This window comes from Macaca fascicularis, chromosome 16 (assembly GCF_037993035.2).
Source record: "Macaca fascicularis isolate 582-1 chromosome 16, T2T-MFA8v1.1".
NCBI lineage: Eukaryota > Metazoa > Chordata > Mammalia > Primates > Cercopithecidae > Macaca > Macaca fascicularis.
The window spans coordinates 47,508,487-47,523,866 of record NC_088390.1 but is presented as its reverse complement, the minus strand read 5'-3'; the positions used below and the strand labels follow the sequence as shown (position 1 = coordinate 47,523,866).

At 42.5% G+C, this 15,380-nt stretch overlaps 1 protein-coding gene across 3 annotated transcripts in view; it reads left to right on the top strand.

The window, feature by feature from the left end:
- PRR11 (proline rich 11) overlaps positions 1–15,151 on the top strand; it is an 89,709-nt gene extending 74,558 nt beyond the window's left edge. For 2 of the 3 annotated variants that reach the window (XM_045376069.3, XM_005583860.5), the window contains exons 4-10: positions 119–241; positions 8,401–8,664; positions 9,662–9,760; positions 10,607–10,719; positions 12,543–12,602; positions 13,003–13,099; positions 14,614–15,151. In XM_045376069.3, the coding sequence (XP_045232004.2) occupies positions 119–241; positions 8,401–8,664; positions 9,662–9,760; positions 10,607–10,719; positions 12,543–12,602; positions 13,003–13,099; positions 14,614–14,682 (825 nt within the window). In that variant the 3' untranslated portion in view covers positions 14,683–15,151. The remainder of the gene's footprint in view (positions 1–118; positions 242–8,400; positions 8,665–9,661; positions 9,761–10,606; positions 10,720–12,542; positions 12,603–13,002; positions 13,100–14,613) is intronic. The other variant, XM_074019138.1, reaches the window with a different exon arrangement.
- Positions 15,152–15,380: the final 229 nt, after the last annotated feature.

Below are 15,380 nucleotides of genomic sequence, written 5' to 3'. Positions count from 1 at the left end.
ATTGAGTCATGCCTGCCTTTGCTTCTATAAAACATACATCAAGTCACTTTCTGGTTCCTGTTTTCTTGTCCTTATCATATTACTCATAGGACTCAGAATTGTTTATTATTAATTTCAGAGTTTAGAAGTATTGAAAGACACCATCTTTCCATCTCGTATCTACCACCGAGAACTTTACAGTCTAAAACAACAGTTTTGCATTTTGGAAAGTAAATTATGCAAGCTCCAGGAAGCACTGAAGGTTGGTATTGTCAAATAAAAAAGCAAATCTGGAATTAGGTAAGAAGACACTTTATTTGAAAAGACTATTGCAATAGGGAAAATGCTCAAGTCATAAGATTTATATCTCAAACATTAAGCAAAAAAGTTTTCTTTGTTAGCAAGGCATAAAAGGGTAGAACAAATTGGGTTATGGGGAAGTAAGATGAAGAGTTGGGATAATCTGATTAGACAGCTGATTAGATCAGGGAACATCTTTTCCTGAAGGTTGTTCAGCATACCAATGCTTGCTTAAGCCCAAGAATAGGTCAAGGTTCTAGGGCCTGTGGGGAGGGCTAAATCCTGACTAAAGTTTGGTCAAGTTAGTAGATACTTTGTCCAGATTGGTCAGTGGCAGTGAGCAGTTCAGCTAATCACTTATGAGACAAAGAATGGGAATTTGGAGGGTCTGTGTCTGGCTTTGTCAGATAAACAAGGGAGCCATCCATAAGTCTTATCTAACTGATGTGGGAAAAGTTGGTTCCACATCGCTTCCAAAATAATAAATTATTTCCTAGACATAAAACTGTAGGGAGATTTTTTTGTTTGTTTCTAGAGATTGAAACAAATTATGTTGCCCAGGCTAGACTCCAACTCCTAACTCCTAGGCTCAAGTGATCCTCCTACCTCAGCCTCCTTTAGTAGCTGGGACTGCAGGCTTGGATGGGGAGTTTTTTGGCCATCCTTATTTTCCAGAATTGCAGAGCTCAGGTAAAGTTCAATATTGTCAGTATTAAAGCAGAAGATCTGAAAAAAATATTGCCTGCTGTTTGCTTTTTTTTTTTTTTTTAAATAGACAGGGTCTCACTCTGTCACCCAGTCTAGTGTGCAGTGGCATGATCATGGCTCACTGCAACCTTGACCTCCTGGCTCAAGGGATCTTCCTGCCTCAGCCTCCCTTATAGCTGGGACCAGAAGTGTGTGCCACCTACCCAGCGAATTTTTTTATTTTTTGTAGGGATGGGGGTCTCACTTTGTTGCCCAGGCTGCTCTCAAACTCCTGGCCTCAAGTGATCCCCCTACCTCAGCCTCCCAACGTGTTGGGATTGCAGGCATGAGCCATGGCACCTGGCTTGTTTGTAAATTTAAATAATCAGACATAAAAATAAAAATTTATGCACAGCAAAATAAGATGCAAAAGGCTGGGCACGGTGGCTCACGTCTGTAATCCCAGCACTTTGGGAGGCTGAGGCAGGTGGATTGCCTGAGGTCAGGAGTTCGAGACCAGCTAGCCAAGATGGTGAAACCCTGTCTCCACTAAAAATACAAAAAAAAAAAAAAATTAGCCAGGCATAGTGGTGCATGCCTGTAATCTCAGCTACTGGGGAGGCTGAGGCAGGAGAATCGCTTGAACCCAGGAGGCACAAATTGCAGTAAGCAGAGATCATGCCACTGCAGTCCAGCTTGGGCGACACAGCGAGACCATGTCTCAAATAAAATAAAATAAGATGCAAAAATATTTGCTCAAATATGAGGAAAACAATTAATTATTGAATATATAAAGAACCAATACAAATCAATACAAAAAAGACCAATAACTTAGCAGTAAAATGAGGAAATTATATGAATACAGCATTCACCTAAATATAGGAATACAAGCCAGGTACAGTGGTGCACACTTATCATCCCAGCTACTCAAGAAACTGAGATGGGAGAATCACTTGAGCACAGAATTTTGAGGCCATCCTGGGCAGAAAGAAAAGGAATACAAATGGTTCTTAAATACATGAGTAGGGCTGGGCACGGTGACTCATGCTTGTAATCCCAGCAGTTTGGGAGGCCAAAACGGGCAGATCATCTGAGATCAGGAAAATCACTTGAACCCGGGAAGTGGAGACTGCTGTGAGCCAAGATCGTGCCACTGCTCTCCAGCCTGGGTGACAGAGCTAGACTCTGTCTCAAAAATAAAATAAAATAAAAATAAAATAAATAAATACATGAGTAGGTACTCAACTTCACTTAAGAGTGAATCAGGGGCCGGGCACAGTGGCTTACCCCTGTAATCCCACCACTTTGGAAGGCCGAGGTGGGTGGATCACTTGAAGTCAGGAGTTCAAGACCAGCCTAGCCAATGTGAAACCCCCTCTCTACTAAAATACAAAAATTAGCTGGATGTGGTAGTGCATGCCTATAATCCCAGCTACTCGGAGGGCTGAGGCAGGTGAATTGCTTGAACCCGGGAAGCGGAGGTTGCAGTGAGCTGAGATCGCACCACTGCACTCCAGCCTGGGCAACAGAGCGAGACTCCATCTCAAGAGTAAATCAGGGCTGGGTGCTGTGGCTCACGCTTGTAATCCCAGCACCTTGGGAGGCCAAGGTGGGCAGATCACTTGAGGTCAGGAGTTTGAGACCAGCCTGGCCAACATGGTGAAATCCTGTCACTACTAAAAATACAAAAATTAGCCAGGTGTGATGGCGGGCACCAGTAATCCCAGCTACTCAGGAGGCTGAGGCAGGAGAAGCACTTGAACCCGGGAGGTAGAGGTTACAGTGAGCCGAGATTGCGCCGCTGCACTCCAGCCAGGGTGACAGAATGAGACTCTATTTCAAAAAAAAAAAAAAAAAAGTGAATCAGGACTAGGTGTGGTACCAGTGACAAGCCTCAAAGAATATTTGCATAAACAAAATGTCTTTATTTTAGGCAGCAGAAAGAAAAAGTTATCCTACTACCCCCATTAAGGCAACTTCCCAAACTCATTTACAGAACTTTTACTTATCTCTCATTTCGCTAAAACATAGTCATGTATTTAATTATACCTAGTCACTAGGGAACCTGAGGAATGTAATCTACCATCTGGATTACAGTGTGTCCAGCTAAAAGTCAGGTTTCCTATTACTAAAGAAGAAGGCAAAAATGTATATTGGGAGGCAATTAGTAGTCTCTGCCACACACAAAAAACAGAAATGCAAAATAAACTTCAATGAGTAATGCCTTTAGCCTATCAGATTGACAGAACAAACAAATCAAAGACCAAAAGTTTTGGAGAAACAGGTGCTTTCTTGTTATTGAGAATGCCATAAATTGATAAAACCTCTATGGGCTATAATTAGTTAACATCTATCAACATTTTTAAAATATATATCATTTGATGCAACCAAATTTTGCACATATGTACAAAGTGATTTATTGCAGTGTGATTTGAAAAATAGTGAAAACAAAAAACAAAACTAAGTGTCAAAGAATATGGGATTAATTGACTGAATTATAATCCATTCATTCAGTGGAATACTATGTAGCTGTTAAAAAGAATGAGGTAGTTCTGTATGTACTAATGAGGTATGATCTCAAGAATATACCATCAGTCCCCTACCCCCTAGGAAAACTTTTTTTAAAAGAATACACTAGTGGCCAGGCATGGTGGCTCACGCCTGTAATCCAGCACTTTGAGAGGCCAAGGTGGATGGATCACTTGAGGCCAGGAGTTTGAGACCAGCCTGGCCAACATGGCAAAACCCCATCTCTACTAAAAGTACAAAAAATTAGCCTGGCATGGTGACACGCTCCTGTAATCCCAGCTGCTCCACAGGCTGAGGCAGGAGAATCACTGGAACCTGGGAGACAGATGTTGCAGTGAGCTGAGATCACGCCACAGCGCTCCAGCCTGGGCAACAGAGCATGACTGTGTCTCAAAATAATAATAACAATAATAATACACTATTAAATTAAATGTAAAGGTATATTCAGAACAGTGTTTATCGGATGTTCCCATGTATTATTAAAATATATCTTTGGGAGGCCAAGGTGGTTGGATAACTTGAGGTCAGCAGTTCAAGACCATCCTGGCCAACATGATGAAACCTCCTCTCTACTAAAAAAAATAGCCAGGCATGGTGGCGCATGCCCGTAGTCCTAGCTACTCAGGAGGCTGAGGCAGGAGAATCGTTTGAACCAGGAGGCGGAGGTTGCAGTGAACCATGATCATGCCACTGCACCCCAATCTGGGTGACAAAGCGAGACTCTGTCTCAAAAAAATATTATTTGAGACCAAAAAAAGAATAGAATAATTGTTTTTGTTTGTTTGAAACGAAGTCTCGCTCTGTCACCCAGGCTAAAGTATAGTGGCATGATCTAAGCTCACTGCAACCTCTGCCTTCTGGGTTCAAGCAATTCTTCTGCCTCAACCTCCTGAGTAGTCGGGACTACAGGTTCCTGCCACCACACCTGGCTAATTTTTGTATTTTTAGTAGAGACGGGATTTCACCATGTTGCCCAGGCTGGTCTTGAACTCCTGACCTCAAGTGATCTGCCTGCCTTGGCCTCCCAAAGTGCTGGGATTCTAGACATGAGCCACCACACCAGGCCTAAATAAAATTATTGAGACTAGGTGGGACTCCAAAAATAAATAGCAAAAAAATTAAACATAAAATAAAACTAATTGACCAGTTGAGATTTTGGTTCTAGAAGTAAATTCATTGCTTTTTTGAATTCCTATAATTTTATAACTTTGTCAGAGCAGTTTACTGTGGGTGGCAAGGCAGTATTCAAACAGACCTTAAAAATTAAATTTTATAGCTGGGCGTGGCATACACACCTATGGTCCCAATTACTCAGGGGACTGAGGTGGGAGGATTCCTTGAGCCTTAGGACACTCCAGCCCATTGCATTCTAGCCTGGGCAACATAGTGAGACCCTGTCTCTAAAAAAAAGTTCTTTTAATTTAAAAAGTCTAGAATGAATGTGTGTGTGTATGTGTGAAATAATTCTATAAACCTTTCCTTCTCTTCTTCACCTCTGGTGTACACACTACGTTTCATGACTTTTCTCCTATTTCAGCTCTTCTTATATTTTAACCCCAAATCATTAATCCCAATGTACCAGGGAGGATGATGATATAGAACTAAGAATGGGCCAGGCATGGTGGCTCACACCTGTAATCCCAGCACTTTGGGAGGCTGAGGCAGGCAGATCCCAAGGTCAGAAGATCGAGACCATCCTGGCCAACAAGGTGAAACCCCGTCTCTACTAAAAATACAAAAAAATTAGCTGGGCGTGGTGTCACACACTTGTAGTCCCAGCTACTCAGGAGGCTGAGGCAGGAGAATCACTTGAACTCAGGAGGTAGAGGTTGCAGTGAGCCAAGATCATGCCACTGCACTCCAGCACTCCAGCCCTCCAGCCTGGGCGACATAGCAAGACTCCATCTCAAAAAAAAAAAAAATGTGAACTAACAATGAAGCTTATGTTATTTCCTTCACTAAGAAAGCGCCTAGAAGGCTGTATCAGTCAAAATTCTTTTTAGCCACAGGTGACAGAACCCGGCTTAAGCCCATAAAACCAGTAAGTCTAAGGTATGACTGGATTCGGGGACTCGAATGATATTGTCAGCATCCTGGCTCTGTCTCATCTTTCAGTTCTGCCTTCTTTAGAATAAGTTTATTTCTCAGACAGACTCTCCCCTTGCACTAGCAACATGGTTGCTGGCAGCCTTAGATTCTTATTCTCATAACAGAACAATCTCAGCTGAGAGAACTTGCCCTGGGTCAAGTGTCTAGTCCTTGAGTGAGTATCCTGACCAGATCAGGTGGACTGAGGGAGAGAAGGAAAACCCAGGTGCTTTTACCAGAAGTAGGAATGGCTACAGGTGAGGGCTAGTCCCTGGGCCTGTTTACCCCACTTCAGAAGCTCTGCTCTATATTGCTGGGAGGGCTGGCTCCTACAGGATACATTCCTCAAGTTCCAGGTCACCTGGTTCCTGGTTATGATGGCCTATTGCAAGACATTGATGAGAGACTATAGGGAGGGACAAGACAAGGAGTTTCTTCCCCTCCTCTTTACTGCATGATTTCTCCAGCAATGGTAGTTGTTGCCTTCTGGCCCCATCTCCCACTGGATAAATACTCCATGTTTCTTCTTCTTCTTCCTTTTTTTTTTTTTTTTTTTTTTTTTTTGAGACAGAATTTCACTCTCGTCCAGGCTGGAGTGTAGTGAGTGGCACGATCTCGGCTCACTGCAATCTCCACCTCCCAGGTTCAAGCGATTCTCCTGCCTCAGCCTGCCAAGTAGCTGGGATTACAGGTGCCTGCCACCACGCCTGGCTAATTTTTGTGTTTTTAGTAGAGACGAGGTTTCACTATGTTGTCTAGGCTAGTCTCGAACTCCTGACCTCAGGTGACCCACCTGCCTCGGCCTCACAAAGTGCTGGGATTACAGATGTGAGCTACCGCACCCAATGTTTCCTGATTCTCTGGGTAAACCTACCTCCAGACCTCTGGATACACTGCCTCCACCTTTTGTTTCTCCAGCCTCAGGATGTTAATGGCTTCCTGCTGTTGCTAATCTCTGATTGCCTCACGGTACCCAGTGGGCCTCTCAGCTCTTCCGTTATGAATGTAACCAAGTGCCTGTATTACACGACCCCTCTTTTCAATATCCAGAGTGGTTTCTATTTTCCTGACGGATATGTGCAGGAAAATATCCACTCCAAACTCCCCTAAGAAAGGCCCCTGTGTCTCAACATTGTGCTCATTGGTCTGGAGAGAAGCTTCTGGAATTCCATTCCTGCTCCCAGAATTTGTGCCTCACGATGAATTAGCCAAAGGAGAAAAAGGCAAGTCATTTAACTCCTCTGGGCCTCAGTTTCCTCATCTATACATTGGGGATGATACCATTTGTGGGGGACTGAATGCATGGCAGCCTCCAAAAGGTATATTCAAGTCCTAATCCCCAGACCCTGTAAATACAGCCTTATTTGGACAAAGGGCTTTACAAATGTAATTAGGGTAAGGATTTTGAAATGAGGAGATCTTCCTGGATTATCTAGGTGGACCCTAAGTCCCAGGACAAGTGCCCTTATGAGAGAGACACATAGAGAATGCATACAGAGAAGAGAAGCAATGTGACCACAGAGATAGAGATTGGAGTGCTGTAGCCACAAACCAAGGAGTGCTGACAGCTACCAGAAGCCGAAAGAGGCAAGGAACCAATTCTTCCCCAGAGGCATGGGAGGCAGTGAAGCTCCACTGACACCTTGATGTCAGACTTTATGCCTCTAGCACTGTGAGAAAATAAACTTCAATTGTTTTCAGCCACCAAGTTTGGGATAATTTGTTACAGCAGGCACAGGGAATTAATACACTGTTTTACTGCATAGGGTCATTGTGTTTGTTTGCTAGAGCTGCCATAACAAAATACCACAGGCTGGGTGGCTTATACAACAGAAATTTATTTTCTCACAGTCTGGAAGCAAGAAGTCTGTGGCTTCTTGGTTAGTTTATTCTGAGGCTCCTCCTGGGCTTGTAGATCTATCTTCACTCTATCTTCACACAGTCTTTCCTCTGTGTGAGTACATTACTGATGTCTCTCTGCATGTCTGATTTCCTCTTACTATAAGAACACCAGCTAGAATGGATTAGGACCCACCCTAACGTCCTCATTTTAACTTAATCACCTCTTTAAAGACCCTATCTCCAAATATAGTCACTAGTCACATTCTGAGGTTCTGGATGTTAAGACTTCAACATACGAATTCTGGGACACAATTCAGTCCACAGTAGTCATGTTCCAGATCCTTGGCCTTTATCAGTTTCTTGAATGTACTATATTTTTGGCTGCATTAAGTATTTTTTCCTCTGCAAGGAACTCTTCCCCTAGTCTTTATCTCCCTTCATCTGCTAAGTCTCAATTTATTCTTGAGATCATGGCTAAATATCACTTCCCAAGCCTCCAGCTGTTCATGCTCATAGCACACTTCATTGATCTTATTGAAGTATTGTTTTGTTTTGAGTGTGTTTGTGCATCTTTGTTTGAGATGAGATCTCACTATGTTGTCCAGACTGGTCTCGAACTCCTGGACTCAAGCAATTCGCTGGATTCAGCCTTCCAAAGTGCTGGGATTACAGGTGTGCACCACCATTCCCGGCCTTCTGTGCATGTTTAATGTCTGTCTTCCCTCACCGGACTGTCAGCTCCATGAGGTGACACACAGGGCTCACACTGTACTTATGGTGCCTGGCATATAGTACATACAAAATAAACGAATGAATGAAATGAAGAAACTTATGATTATAAATGAGAAAATATCATGAAGCACATGGTACACTGAGAAAGCATTCAATACATGGTAGCTATTATTTTGATGACTGTCACCCTCAAGAATCAAAGTAACTTGTTATTTATTTGCCACATGTGATGTCTTCTTCCAGACCATCTCAGAAAGTTCTTCCTGTCCAAGCTGTGGTCAAACATGTCACATGAGTGGTAAACTTACAAATGTGCCTGCCTGTGTTCTCATCACCCCTGGAGACTCCAAAGCTGTGCTTCCTCCCACGCTGCCACAGCCAGCCAGCCATCTTCCTCCTCCTCCTCCTCCACCTCCACCTCCACCTCCACTTCCACCTCCGCCACCTCCTCGACCACCAGTAGCACCTGTGTTGCTCAGAAAACCCAGTCTTGCTAAAGCACTTCAGGTAGGTAACAATCTAGTAATGATATGTTTTGGTCAGTGTGTAATATAGCAGTAAAGCCAAGTAGCCTTTTAAGACCAGGCTAATCAGGGCTTGGGCCGGAAGGCTGTATTTTGTTCTGATTCCATATCTTAATTATTATGTTTTTAAAATCTCAGTCCCTGAGGAATTCCTAGAAGCTGGATTGAGAAATGAAAGTGATGTGTGTGAAACCCAGTAGAGTGGAAGATTCCTATTCGCTTCTCAGCATGGCTTTTTCCTAGGGAAGAAAACCTCCCTAGGAAACCAAATTAAAAATAGAAGATTGCTTAGTGAGTGAAGTCAGAACAAAGAGTTAGTGGATTCCAAAGTTTCATGTCGTTAGGCTGGAGAATCAATCTCTATTTCAGTTACTTATTTACCAAGGGGACCAGAAAATTTGTGAATCACTAAGACAGGCATGACCCTGTTTTAAAATCTGCTGAATTTTCACTAGGATACATTTGGTTTAATGTACCTGAATTAAATCCAGAGTCTTCCCAATCTTGACACCAAAAAAAAACAAAAAACAAAAAACCCAGAGCCTATCGTTATATTTGCCCTAATTATACCTCTGTTATTGTATACATTCTTGCTCTATGGAAACTGAGTCATCTTTCTAGGTAATTCAAGGAAAACTTCACTTTAACCCGATTAACTCCTTCAACTCTTGTCTTATTGTAATGACTCTTACGGAAAATGCATTATTGCAGGAAACTGGTCCATCTCTTATTTGTTAGCAAAGCCTTAGCTTATAAAAACGAAATTGGGGGAGGGGTGGGAAGCCTTACATTTTGATGAATACTTTTCAATGGGTGATAAAAACAGGATTATTCTTGGTTGAGTGGAAAGAATATGAAAGGTTCCTAGGGTAAATAAGAGTTACCTCTTAACTCTGAGTCTTTAAAAACTAGATTTGGATTTGCATTTCACCAGTTGTGCTGGTTCCAATTTGAATTCTTACCTCACCATGTATTTCAAGGCTGGACCATTAAAAAAAGATGGACCCATGCAGATAACAGTTAAAGATCTGCTGACTGTAAAATTAAAGAAGACACAGAGTGTAGATGAAAGGAGGAAGGTAAGATGTCATTGACCATATACATGTTCTTTTTTGCTTTTAACCTTGTTGTCCCATTCTGGAAAATAAGCATAAGCCTTATGTATAGAAGTCATTCCAGGCAGGGTGAGTGGCTCGTGCCTATAATCCCAGCACTTTGGGAGACCAAGGTGGGAGGATCACCTGAGCCCAGGAGTTCAAGACCAGCCTGGGGAACATGGCAAGACCTCATCTCAATTTGTATACAACTAGGGGGGTGGGGCAGGGCTGGGGGGAGAAGTCATTTCATTTCAAGTTAAGTTTGTTATGTTTTTATTTTAGTAGTTTTGGATTTCCCAACAAAATGTGTATATTAGAAAATGATAGGCCGGGCACGGTGGCTCAAGCCTGTAATCCCAGCACTTTGGGAGGCCGAGACGGGCGGATCACGAGGTCAGGAGATCAAGACCATCCTGGCTAACACGGTGAAACCCCGTCTCTACTGAAAAATACAAAAATCTAGCCAGGCAAGGTGGCGGGCGCCTGTAGTCCCAGCTACTTGGGAGGCTGAGGCAGGAGAATGGTGTGAACCCGGGAGGCGGAGCTTGCAGTGAGCTGAGATCCGGCCACTGCACTCCAGCCTGGGCGACAGAGCGAGACTCCGTCTCACAAAAAAAAAAAAAAGAAAATGATTTAATTAGGCAATTTTTATCTCCCAACCGTTAGTCTGAAGAGGTAGAGACATCCTTTGAAGCTTTGGAATAAAAATTGGGTAGAATAGTCGATGTATCTTACACATAGCACTCAGATATTTGCCATTTTTGCATGTTTACATTTTGAGTGATATTTTAAAATTTGTTTTAATAATGTCTCATTTTATAATTAAAGCTTATACCATCGCCGAAAGCACGGAATCCACTAGTTACTGTCTCTGATTTGCAGCATGTTACCCTGAAACCTAACTCCAAAGTGTTATCAACTCGAGTTACAAATGTCTTAATGTAAGGAACTGCACAGTACTATGCTCTACTACTTCTTAAAAGAATGATATTGTCGTACAAGGGCCTAAAAAAAGGGAAAACAAGATTTTTGTGTGTATTTCTAATGTTAAAAGTTACATATGCTCATTATAGAAAAATTGAAATCTACAGAAAAGTTTAAAAAAGAAAACAAAAATTATGTAAATAGTCCTATCATTGGAGATAGCCACTGTTAACATACTGTGGTTTATCATTCTAGTCTTTTTCTGGGCATATGCTTTATTGCCCCATTTAAAGATGCTGTTTATTATAAGATATGCCATTGATTTAATGACAGATTTTGGGATAAAAAGATATACTATCAAGAATTTTAGGCTGGGTGTGGTGGGTTATGTCTGTAATCCCACCACTTTGGGAAGCCGAAGTGGGAGGATTACTTGAGGCCAGGAGTTTAAGACCAGCCTGGGCAACATAGTGAGAGTCCCATCTCTAAAAAAATTAATTAAATTAAAAATTAGCCTGATGCAGTGGTGTGTGCCTGTGGTCCCAGCTACTTGGAAGGCTGAAGAAAGAGGATCACTTGAGCTCAGGAGATCAAGGCTGCAGTGAGAAGTGATTGTGCCACTGTACCCCAGCCTGGGCAACAGAGAGAGACTCCATCTCAAAAAAAAAAAAAAAATGATAACCTAAATGTCTCAAGACAGGATTTTATCTGTGAAATTTACATGCAATGAACTGCATATTTTGAAGATGTCAAAATGAAACTTTAAGTTAATTTTCAAAAAGATGGGAAGAGTTCATGGTATATTGAATGGACAAAACTGTATCTACAATATGATTATACACAGACAGATACACACATATACCATATTTACTTGATTCCAAGACATACTAGTTTTCATATTATATAATTTCTGAAAGCAACCTGTTTTATTTTTTATTTTTTGTATTGTTTTATTTTTTGAGATGGAGTCTCGCTCTGTCGCCCAGGCTGGAGTGCAGTGATGCGATATCGGCTCACAGCAACCTCCACCTCCCGGGTTCCGGCGATTCTCCTGCTTCAGCCTCCTGAGTAGCAGGGATTACAGGCGTGTGCCACAATGCCTGGCTAATTTTTATATGTTTTAATAGGGATAGGGTTTCACCATGTTGGTCAGGGTGGTCTCAAACTCCTGACCTTAAGTGACCCACCCCCCCTCAGCCTCCCAAAGTGCTGGCATTACAGGGGTGAGTCACTGTGCCTGGCTTAGGTTATGACATTTAATTTCTGTAAGTCTTCATTAGACATCCGTGCCTATCAACTCTGTACATGGCTGAGTTTTTCCCTAGGATGGATTTTTATACATGTAACTCCTGGGTCAAGAAGTATCATGTATTGGAATGGCTATATCACCTTATGTTCCCATCGGCATCTTCTGCTATTTTTTTTTTTTTTTTTTTGAGGAGTCTTGCTCTGTCACCCAGGCTAGAGTAGTGGCACAGTCTCGGCTCACTGCAACCTCTGCCTCCCAGGTTCAAGCAATTCTCTGCCTCAGCCTCCCGAGTAGCTGGGATGACAGGTGCCCGCCACCATGCCCAGCTAATTTTCATATTTTTAGTAGAGATGGGGTTTCATCATCTTGGCCAGGCTGGTCATGAACTCCTGACCTCATGATCCACCTGCCTCGGCCTCCTAAAGTGCTGGGATTACAGGCGTGAGCTACCACACCCAGCCTCTACTACAATTTTTTAATGTAACACATAGAACTACTTTCTCGGATGTTGCCTATAGAAATGATTGCTTTCCTTTGGGAAAAAATAATAAAATCTGGCAAGTTCTAATTTTTATATCTTTGTTTTATCAGTACTCCTGGAAAAAGTCAGATGGATCTGCGGAAACTGCTTAGAAAAGTCGATGTAGAGAGGTAATACACTCTCATATCTTTTTTTTTTTTTTTTTTTTTTTTTTTTTTGAGACGGAGTCTCACGCTGTTGCCCAGGCTGGAGTGCAGTGGCGCGATCTCGGCTCACTGCAAGCTCCGCCTCCCGGGTTCCCGCCATTCTCCTGCCTCAGCCTCCTGAGTAGCTGGGACTACAGGCGCCCGCCACCGCGCCCGGCTAATTTTTTGTATTTTTAGTAGAGACGGGGTTTCACTGTGGTCTCGATCTCCTGACCTTGTGATCCGCCCGCCTCGGCCTCCCAAAGTGCTGGGATTACAGGCTTGAGCCACCGCGCCCGGCCCACTCTCATATCTTTATGCCTTCTAAGTCCATTTTAAAAGTTGGCATAAAACACAGCTATTTTTATTTTCAAAACCTTTGTAGGAGCCCAGGTGGAACCCCTCTTACCAACAAAGAAAATATGGAAACAGGAACAGGACTGACTCCAGTGATGACTCAGGCCTTAAGGAGAAAGTTTCAGGTAACCCTTTAGGAAAAGAATATTGGTTCCTTTGCTTGAAAATAAATTGGCCTGGTGTGGTGGCTCATGACTGTAATCCTAACACTTTGGGAGGCTGAGGTGGGGGGATTGCTTGAGCCTAGCAGTTCAAGATGGGCAACATTGTGAAACTCTGTCTCTACAAAAAATACAAAAAATTAGCCAGGCCTGGTGGTGCATGCCTGTAGTTCCACCTACTTGGGAGGCTGATGTGGGAGGATCACTTGAGCCCAGGAGGTCAAGGCTGCAGTGAGCTGTGATTGCACCACTGCACTCCAGCCTGGGTGACAAAGAAAGACTGTGTCTCAAATAAATAATCATAATCATGATTTATGATCATAATTTAAAGCAGCTTTCTTAGTAATAATAATTTTTACATGGTACTGTATTTTGCAAAGTACTTTCATATTTAGGCTTCATAAAATTCTATAAAATATAGGTAGGATTGGCCAGGCACAGTGAGTGGCACATGCCTGTAATCTCAGCACTTTGGGAGGCCGAGGTGGGCAGATTACATGAGACCAGAAGTTCAAGACCTGCCTGGTCAACATGACGAAACCCTGCCTCCACCAAAAAAATACAAAAATGGCCGGGCACGGTGGCTCACGCCTATAATCCCAGCACTTTGGAAGGCCAAGGGTGATATAGCAAGACTCTGCCTTGACAAATAAATAAATAAATTGGGACTTTTTGTTTAATATATACAACTAACTCCTTTTTGTTTTTTTAGAATTTACAGACAAGGTCTCACTATATCTCCCAGGCTGGTCTCAAACTCCTGGGCTCATGTGATCCCCTTGTCTCAGCCTCCTAAAATGCTGGGATTATAAGCGTGAGCCACCGTGCTTGGCCTACAACTGTCTTTTTTTTTTTTAATTTATTTTTTATTTCAATAGGTTTTTGGGGAACAGAAAGTGTTTGATTATACTAATTAGTTCTTTAGTGGTGATTTCTGAGATTTTGGCGCACCCATCACCCAGGCAGTGTACACTGTTCCCAATGTATAGTCTTTAATCCCTCACCCCACCCCACCCTTTCCCCCAAGTCCCCAAAGTCCACTGTATCATTCTTATGCCTTTGCATCCTCATAGCTTAGCTCCCGGACTTATTTTTTTAATTTAAATATTTCTTTGGGAAGTAGGAAGTCCACAACTATAATACAGTGGTTTCACAATATAATCACTGTTCTTCCATCCTTAATGTGTGGTTTTTATCCTCTTAATACAAAATGGCTACATTTCCTGAAGCCTCATGTCCACATTCTAGGTAAGAGAAGGAGACAGGCAAAAGTTAGGTAAGCTGTGCCTCATTTCTTCAAAGATGCCCTATCCAGGAACTTCTGATTGCATCAGGGAAACTGGGAAAAGTGGTTTTTGGAATCTGAATGCAGTGTTGCCCTGCAAAAATTCTGGGTTCTGTTGAGAAAGGAGGAGAGTTGTATTTATCACAGGAATATAACTGATATTATATTTGGGACTTTTTTTTTATATATATAGCTGGCTCACCCTAGAAGCCCAACTCCAACTCTGCCACTTTCTACAAGCAGCTTTGATGAACAAAACTGATGCCAACTCTGCCTGACTCCATGTGATGATCCATAAAAAATGCAGATAAAAACGCCCAGCCAGGCACAGTGGCTCACAACTGTAATCCCAGCACTTTGGGAGGCTGAGGTGGGTGGATCACCTGAGGTTAGGAGTTCGAGACCAGCCTGGCCAACATGGTGGAATCCCATCTCTACTAAAAATACAAAAATTAGCTGGGCATGGTGGTGGGTGCATATAATCCCAGCTATCCGGGAGGCTGAGGCAGGAGAATCACTTGAACCCAGGAGGCAGAGGTTGCAGTGAGCCAAGATAGCGTCATTGCATCCCAACCTGGGCAATAAGAGCGAAACTCCATCAAGGTAAAAAAAAAACCCAAATCCTTTTTTTTAATGTAGTAGGGTATATATATAGATATACTAATATAATTCCATTTGGAGAATTAGAGTATGTATGGAGCGCACATATACTGTGATATAAAGTGGATACAGATATTTGGATATTTTCTAGTTTGCATGATCATCAAGAGAACCGGATGGGAAAATACAGTCTCCAAAGTGATGTTTATCCTGGAATTACCCAATTTAGGTTGGAGAGGTTGTTCAAATTTAACTAGATAACTCAGTTTATACTGTATAGGTGCAGTTATGACAGTAATAAAATAGCCTCTTGGCTCATACCTGTAATCCCAGCACTTTGGGAGGCTAAGGTGGGAGGAT